This window comes from Ochotona curzoniae, unplaced genomic scaffold (genome assembly GCF_017591425.1).
Source record: "Ochotona curzoniae isolate NIBS_2020 unplaced genomic scaffold, NIBS_Ocur_1.0 contig_3622, whole genome shotgun sequence".
NCBI lineage: Eukaryota > Metazoa > Chordata > Mammalia > Lagomorpha > Ochotonidae > Ochotona > Ochotona curzoniae.
The window spans coordinates 25,961,360-25,969,924 of NW_024465926.1; the positions used below are offsets into that span (position 1 = coordinate 25,961,360).

The 8,565-nt window shown below is 54.8% G+C and overlaps 1 protein-coding gene across 1 annotated transcript; it reads left to right on the plus strand.

Annotated features, from left to right (window-relative positions):
• Positions 1 to 1,380: 1,380 nt before the first annotated feature.
• Positions 1,381 to 8,214, plus strand: SNX20 (sorting nexin 20). Its single transcript, XM_040982728.1, has 4 exons — positions 1,381 to 1,518; positions 4,261 to 4,396; positions 5,264 to 5,415; positions 7,222 to 8,214. Exons 1-4 carry the CDS (start codon positions 1,480 to 1,482, stop codon positions 7,888 to 7,890), a joined length of 996 nt encoding a protein of 331 aa, XP_040838662.1. The 5' UTR covers positions 1,381 to 1,479; the 3' UTR covers positions 7,891 to 8,214.
• The last annotated feature ends 351 nt before the right edge of the window (positions 8,215 to 8,565 follow it).

Here is an 8,565-nt window from a genome sequence, read left to right on the forward strand (position 1 = left end):
AATGGGCTTGAACCGACAGTCCGTGAGGAAGGTGTCAGGATGAAGCATACTGACCATATCAAGTGCAGGCACAGATGAGGGGGCACCTGGAGCCCTCCTGCACTGCTGGCAGGGACACGGATGGCCAGCCACCCTGCAAAAGGGTGGGGCATCATCTACCCAGACCCAGACACTTCACTTCAGATAAATACAGAGGCACTGATCACAGAGGACACTCCCAGTGGTGTGTATCGGGACGCTCATCCCAGACACGACCCGGATCCATCATCTCATCAGACCCAGAAAAGGCCAAATGGTGACACATTCCAACAGTGCTGTGAGGCGACATCAGCACAGACACAATGACAGGAACCAGAGTCCGAAGCGGCTGTACACAGGGGATGCAGGGTTCCACGTACAGAGAATTGCAGAATGCATCTAATGAAGCTCTGTTACTGGGATCTAACCACAGATGGAATATCTATGAGGAAAAGCACACACTTGCCTCTGAAATTGAAGAGAAAGGACATCATGGCTGGGAGAGACACCTTGTATGCTTCTGGGCAGCAGGGGGGCATCAAGGCTGTGTTTTGTTGTGGTTGTTCCCTCGAGGTCCTAAGTACTGGAGGCCGCGAGCCATGCCACTGCCCAGGGGTTTAGCATCTAGAGCTTCCGTTGGCTGTTGTCGATGCAGTTTTGCCCAAGAAAAGGCACCAGGAAGACAGAACTGTGGCACCTCCCCCTCGGCCTGCTTTTTGTTCAGCACTGGCTCTGCATTCTACCAGCATCCTGCTCTCAGCCTCAGTGAGTCCATCTGTTACTGGGACCTGCGGGGCCCCCTCCCACTGAGCTCAAACAGGAGCCCTGGGGGAGCTAGGGTTTAGCAGTGTACCCCTACACTGGGAGCTCGGTCTTCAAGGAGATGATGCTGGAGGGTTAGGGCTCATGGGAGGTACCTGGTAGAAGGACAAGGCCCTTGAGATGAGTCAATGTGGCTACGGAAGGAGTGGGTTCATTCTCACAGAGATGGATCAGGTGGGTGACCAGCACGGCCCCCCTCTTATCACACGCACTTGCTTGCTCCCCACCCAGGTGATGCAGCAATCTTCATGTGACGTCACTCTTGGATTCCCAGCCTCTGGAACTGTGAGGCAAGCCAACTTCCCTTCTTTACCAGTGACCAGTGGGAGGCATCGTGTTGCAGCAACAGAGGGTGGCCAAGGACAGTGGGTGTGGCCCAGAGCCACAAGGCAAAGGCGGGAGAGTGCCGCCAGGGACCACAAGGGCAAAGCAAACAGGGAAATGGAGGCCCAGCTAGACGCTCCCACCCCCGCGCCCAGGGCTGGCTGTCAGTCAGTGGGCTTCCGGCTCACCAGCCAATGAGCTGGGACAATAAAGCACTCAACATACAGTCTATTTCCTGTTTTCAAACAGGGAACTGAATCAAGCTGGCAGCCACTTAACTGACTGCCGGGAACGGAGAGCTGAAAGCACCATGTGATGCCCACCCTGGACCACTGGACCCACACAGGGCCTCAGGTCAGTGTTGGAGCCCCAACCGGGTTGACCTTTGCCCACTGTGGCCTGTTTGAGGCCCGAAGGGACAGGGAAGACCGGGGACAATCTCTAGGGGCAAGTCTCTGGGGGAGGGTCCTCAGTAGCACACCCTGGCAGAATCCGGGGCCAGCCCTTGGCCCGCTCTCACCTGGATGCCAGCACCCCTGTGTTTCTCACAGAGTGGTGCCCTGGGGAACTTGCACCAATATGGACTCCAGGACCCTCTCCAACCTGTCACATGGGACTCTCACACCACTCGCACACGGGTGCTGCGAGCCAGGACCTCTGCCCTGGCACCCTCAGCCCCAGCCCCCTCTCCCACCACCTCACAGGTGATTCTGATGTACACTCACATTTGGGAGCCTGTGCCCTTGGCCAGACTGCACAGATGAGCACCCGGGAGTCCAGCAGCACCCACCTCTTCCCTAGCTAGAGGTGGTGGCATAGCCAGTGTCCTGGGATCTTCCCACACAAGATGCAGGTCAAGGTCATTCCATCCTGCTGGAAGCTGGTCCCTGAGGATAAGTCCTGACCTGCTCTCATCTGGATGCCAACACCCCTGTGTGTTTCTCACAGAGTGGTGCCCTGGGGAACTTGCACAAGCAAGGACTGACCAGTGGTCCCAGGTGCATGTCCTTTGGAGGGAGAAGGGGTGGCCAGGTGAGATGAGAAGAAGGACTCCATTTACACAGGCCAGGGTGGGAAAGCTAGAAAGCTACTCTGTGGCCAGAGTCAAGTGTAGGCTCTACACTAATAGAATGGGCCTTTGTGGTGTTTTGTGCCAAGCTTGGAGGTCTTGGCCACAGAGGCTACGGAGGGAAAGGCCCACAGACTTCCAGTATGGCTATCCCCAGAGCTGCTTTCCCATTTTTCAGATGAGGAAATTGAGGCCAAGAGAGGGATGGTAAGCTGCCCCAAATCCCTCCTACTTACTATGTCATGACTCCCTCCTCTCCTTTCTAAGTGGGTGGGTCCCAGCCAGACCCACAAGAGAAAACCCAGGGGAGCTGCCTGTGGCTGCTACAGTTAGTGTTGTTCTCAGTCCAGGTCTTCCTAGGAGTGACCAGTCAGGGGATCATTTATGGGGTGCTCCACGGCCTCCATCAAACAGCTCCCTGTTTCTTATACACTCAGGAAGCAGAGCTGGAAGGGCCGGGGCCATCGAGGCCTTGGTACCCACGGACGAGCTAATGATGGAGCAGGTGCTACACAGTACACACAGGAAACACCAGGATCTGAGAATCCCCCACACCAAGAGCCCATTAGATAGGAGAGTTTGTGGTCTACCTGCCTCTGGCCTGGCCACTTATAGGAATGATCTCTGGTCAGAGGGACAGGGTTGTGGGCACACTGGCCAGCCACAGAGACAGGAAGTCATGTGACTAAGGACCCATGCTGGGTCAGCAAGGACTGAGAGGCCCAGAATGTGCTCAAGCCCACGCAGCCCTGGCCAGCTGGGCCCCCACTCTGCCCCTGTTCGTCTGAGCAGGAAAGGGGAAGATGGATGGAAAGGCCCTCGGGCGTCACCCCTGGACAGCTGCACAAGACCACCTAGAGACTGCCCCAAGCTTGTTTTCATCTGACACAGCAAGAGCTGCCCACCAAAGATGGACCGCAGGCCCTGGCTGACCTCACCTCTCCCCAGCCAGGTTCTCCCCCTGCAATGGGGCACAGGCTGTGCAACCGTCCACCAAGGGACACAGAGGGAGTGGTGTTGAGGCAGCAGGAGTTCAGTCACCCTAGAGGTTCAGACCTAGAACCAGCACCCCAATAGACCAGAATTCAACTTCAGCCTCCATTCCTCCATCATAAAACAGATATGAACACAGGCGGTGAGCAGACAAAGTGAGCAGACAACAAACCAAATGTGTTCACCAGCACGCTACATAAACAGGCGACAAATGCAGGGCTGGTCTATCTATCCGTGGATAGATGTCAATGTGGAGGAGGGTATGAGGGGGCCAGGTGAGTGTGCAGTGAGTGTAGGAGTCATCAGGAAATACAGACAACTGACAGACAGACATTTTGGGCAGGTAGATTACCCAGATAAAACAGATGAGATCAATAACGAGCTGATATATAGGCAGATGGCCAATGATACGATTGATAAATGATCAGTATAACAGTTGAGATGATAGGTAGATAGATGAGATCAATTAAATATATAGATGAGAAAGAATAAATGGATAGTGTGATAAATATAGATAGATGATAGGTAGGTGCGTTGGATAAGATACGGATAAAACAGATGACATACATATGTCATATACAGATGGTATGATATAGATGACAGGTGTGACAGGCAGGGATAGAGATGGGACAGATCCAATGGATAGGTGGTATATGCATGTATCTCTAAACACAGAGCTTTATTTGCACATATAACGTAAGCCTGGCTGTGACCTGGGCAAGCCAGCACCTCTCTTTCATGTCCTCACAAAAGCAGTACTTGGAATTGCCTCACTCAACACTCAGAGTAATGAAGTAATGCCAGGGTCAGAGCCACAGCAGGAGGCCCTGCTCTGCCTCAAAGTGGCCTGGCTGGCCAGGGGCAGCCCCAGGTTGGCATGTGGCCTCTGTTGTGGCAAGGAGCCTGGCAGGGCACAGCAGTGGGACTGTACTCCTTCCCTTCTGGTTGGCAGCAGGCATCTTCAGCACCCCAGCAGCCAGCAGTCACCCCAACACGAGCGGCACTTACCATTCTCTCTCTGGTCTCCCTGGCAGCCCGGCAGCATGGCAAGTCCCGAACTCTCTGGGAGCCCTCAGACAGAACCTAACAGCCAGTGTGCAGCAAGGCCTGAGCAGGAAGCAGCAGCCACAGGTCCAGACCTCCCGCGTCCAGGACCCAAAGGGCATGCAGGTGGGCTTGAGGCATATGGCTCGATGGGGTGAGGGGGGCAGGGGAGGGGAGAGATCTGAAGTCATCTGAAGTTCACCTGTGGTGTGGCTTCAACAGATACAGCTCTCTTAACCTTGGTTACCCAGGATAGGTATGAAGCCAAGGAGTACGGCAGGCTGGCTCTCTGGGGGAAGATCCCAGATACGTGGTAGGAGTTCAGTAAACCAAGCAGGTGGACAGAACATCAGCAAACAGGACAGAACATCAGCAAACAGGTGGACTGCTGGGCCTCTGTCCCAACAGCCTGTGCAGGATCCAACACAGAGTTGTCTCATCTGCTGTACCTAGTTCTATCCTACACCAGCAGGGGACGCTCTTGATCAGGGCTAGGCCCTGAGAAAGCCCCCAGGGTGCTAGTCATGCTTGCTTTGGGGGAAGAAGCCAGCAGAATGTTCTAGAACAATGAGCGTCCGATGGGACCAGCTACAGTACCATCTCCTGGAATAAATCATTCCTTGTGATTGTCCAGGAAGTGCCCAGTGGACGCCTCCCTCTTCCTGGCTCTGTGCAGGTTGCTGGGGAAACAGGCACACACCAAACCCTCAAGCTGGATGGAAAACAGAGCCGAGGAAGGGATTGAAATGGACATGGAAAGGACTGCAGGAATGAGCAAGGGGTTCTAATCCCAACGCCAGGGCCAGCTGGGGGTCAGCAGAGGTAGCATGATTGGGCACAGGTGTCCGGCTGATGCTCTGATGGGATCCATAAACATTAGGGTGGGGAGAAAGAGAGAGAGAGAGATCCAGTGCTGTCCCAGAAAGACCCAGCCACCTCACCCAACCCTGGATTGGCAAGGGCACTGACCCAGAGCAAATCCTGTCTGATCAGATACCCACTGTAGCCCGAGCTCCAACTCCAGCATGACCACACGGGAGCTGCAGGAATACTGGCAGAACGAGAAATGCCGCTGGAAGCCTGTCAAGCTGCTCTTTGAGATCGCTTCAGCTCGCATTGAGGAGAAAAGGCTCTCCAAGTTCGTGGTAAGCCAAGATGGGAAAACAGCAGAGCCCAGCCTCAGCCTTCCCCACTGTGAAGTGGGCTCTCACACACACACTAACTCCCAGAGCTCTTCTGCAGAAATAACCAAACAGCTGGCTTCTACACCTGGTCCCAGGCTAGGCACCACGATGCTCAGTAGGAAACAGACCAGCATCATCCCACATTAGCAGGTGTTACTCATCTAAGTCCTTACTCACTGATTTTGTCAGTCTCTGTAGATCACTGAATATTATTTTTTCTTGATGTTGTATCATTTTTAGACACTTAGATGGTTTCAAAGAGTAGACCGTAAGTGGAAGCTAGGATGGCATGGCATAAAGAAAAAGCAAATATAAAAATAAGTGGAAGGAAAGCTAATGGCAGCTACAAAAAATCCCACCTGGGGTCCCATGCCGGGGGCTGCTGGCTTTGGTAGATGGAATTCTAGCCTATGCCAGGGAGATGTGAAAGACCACTCAAAGACCAACCTCAGCCATCCTTGATCGCTTCCCTTGCACCAAAACAAGGACAGCAGCTACTGGCAGGTGCCACCTACCCATGGGGCAATAACTCACTCCTCACCTAGTGACCTGAGTACTGTTCCTATCTTTGTTTTGTGGATAAGAAGACTAAGGCTCAGAGAGGTTAGACTGCCTAGCTAAGACCACACAGCAAGACAATGTGAGGGCCCAAGTGCTAACCCAGCTAGTCTGGCTCTAGAGTGGAAGATGGGCAATTTCTTACCACATCATTGCCAGGATAAGTTACATATGAAGGTATACTTCAAACAGTTTGCGTAAAAAAGGAATTAAAGGATAATTTTTGTGCAAGACATTTTAAAAAATCCATTCATACAAGGGTGCTCCCAAAGGTCATGAAAGAACATACTGTTTAAAAAGCCTGGATTTCAAACATGTTTGCGTAAAAACAAACACCTTTTTTACAAACTTTACTTTTTTAAGAGTCAGAGAGAAAGAAAGGGAGATGGGCAGACAGAGTTCCTGTCCATTAGTTCAATGCCCAAATGCCCACAGCAGGCAGGCCAAAGCCAGGCACTGCATCTGGGTCTCCCACGTGGGTGCAGGGACCCAAGGACTTGAGCAGGCACCTCGGCAGGAAGCTGGAGCCTGCAGGGGACTTGGGACTCAACTGCAGGCACCATAATATGGGACGAGGGCATCTTGACCCCAGATCATAAATCTAGTAGTATCTAAAGAGGCAGTGATACAGAGAGATGCTTGCCACCACCACCTTTTTTTTTCCCCCTTAAGATTTGTTTTATTACATTTGAAAGCTAGAGTGACAGCGACTGAGAGATCTTTCACTTTGTGACGCACTCCCCAAGTAGCCATTAAGAGCAGAAACTGGGCCAGGTAGACACCAGGAGCCAGGGACTGGCCACCCTCCGCTGCCTTCCCAAGCCATCAGCAGGAGGCGCATGGGCAGTGGAGTCGCTGGGTCTCCAAAAGGGTTCCTAAGAGATGCTGGGTCGTGAGACACGGTTTGATTGACTGCACCACAGGGTTTGCCCTGTAATTCCAGATCCCGCAAACTTTTTGAAGTACCTTCCTAGTAGCCGAAACCAACTTCCCAGGTGACCCACACTTGTCCAGCTTAGAAAGCAAGGCCCAGCTTTGAGGGACCCTGGTCTCTGCTGGGCGCCCCGCGGCTCTCCGCCCAGCCTCACACACGCCATGACTGGGCTGCCAGTGGTCAGTGTCACGGTCAAGGAGGCTCCGTGGGCGGTGACACCGACCGACTGCCCAGGCGCTGGCCATGGGCCGACAGCATCTCCCTTGCTCCCTTAGATGTACCAAATCGTGGTCATCCAGACCGGTAGCTTCGACGGCAGCAAAGCCGTGCTGGAGCGGCGCTACTCGGACTTCGAGAGGCTGCAGAAAGCCCTGAGGAAGTCGTTCCGGGAAGAGCTGGAGGACGTGGCCTTCCCCAGGAAGCGCCTGACCGGCAACTTCACAGAGGAGATGATCAGCGAGCGCAAGCAGGCGCTCAAGGAGTACCTGGGGCTGCTCTACGCCATCCGCGCCGTCCGCCGCTCGCGCGAGTTCCTGGACTTCCTGACGCGACCCGAGCTGCGCGAGGCGTTCGGCTGCGTGCGCGCGGGCCGCTACGCACAGGCGCTCGAGCTGCTGGCGCGCGTGCTGCCGCTGCAGCAGAAGCTCACGGCGCACTGCCCGGCGGCCGCCGTGCCCGCGCTCTGCGCCGTGCTCGTGTGCCAGCGCGCGCTCGAGCGGCCGGCCGACGCCTTCGCCGCCGGCGAGCGCGCGCTGCAGTGCCTGCAGGCGCGCGAGGGCCACCGCTACTACGCTCCACTGCTCGACGCCATGGTGCGCCTGGCCTATGCGCTGGGCAAGGACTTCGTGGCGCTGCAGGGGCGTCTGGAAGAGAGCCAGCTGCGCAAGCCGGCGCCCCGGGGGCTCACGCTCAAGGAGCTCACGGTGAGGGAGTATCTGTACTGAGCCGCCTCAGCCACAGGCCAGGTTGCACCAGAGCTCCACACAGGCTCCTCCTGTGCACCTCCAGTTCCCCCGTATACACGAGAACAGAGGTGGTGCAGAGGCTCGGGGGAAGGCACCCCGCCCGTGCCTCGTGTACCCTCACCTCAGACCACAAATGCGGCTGCTGAAACTTGCGACAGTGGAATGGGCCATTTGGCACAAGCATCAAATGGGACGCCTGCTGCCCATGTGGGAGTGTCTGGGCTCCAGTGCTGGCTATACTCCGGAATCCCAGCTCTCCGCTGATGCCCGGGAGACAGCCGGTGATGGCTCAGATACTGCCACGCAGCTGGGAGACCTGGATAGAGTTCCAGGCTCTTGGCTTCCATCAGGCCCAGCGCTGGCTGTTACCGGCATTTGGGCATTTGGAGAGTGAACCAGCAAATGCAAGATGCATATTCTCTCTCTCCCTCCCTCCTTCCCTCTCTCCCTCCCTCTCTTCTCCCTCTCATGCCATCCATCCCCATCTCTTCTACTTTCAAATAAATACATGGTTCACAGAAAAAAATTCTATTTCATAAAGAACTCTTTGAAGCTCAGCACGATAGCTCAGTGGCTAAATCTTCCCTTTGCAAGCACCAGGATCCCATACAGGTACTGGTTTCTGTGCCAGCTGCTTCCTTTCCCTCCCCTGTT

Bases quoted from the DNA above. Each gene is read 5' to 3' on its own strand.
- SNX20 (XM_040982728.1), top strand. From the start codon at position 1,480: ATGCCCACCCTGGACCACTGGACCCACACAGGGCCTCAG. The intron at 4,397-5,263 runs GTGGGCTTGAGG...CTGTCTGATCAG, and splicing joins AGGACCCAAAGGGCATGCAG to ATACCCACTGTAGCCCGAGC. The intron at 5,416-7,221 runs GTAAGCCAAGAT...TTGCTCCCTTAG, and splicing joins AAAGGCTCTCCAAGTTCGTG to ATGTACCAAATCGTGGTCAT.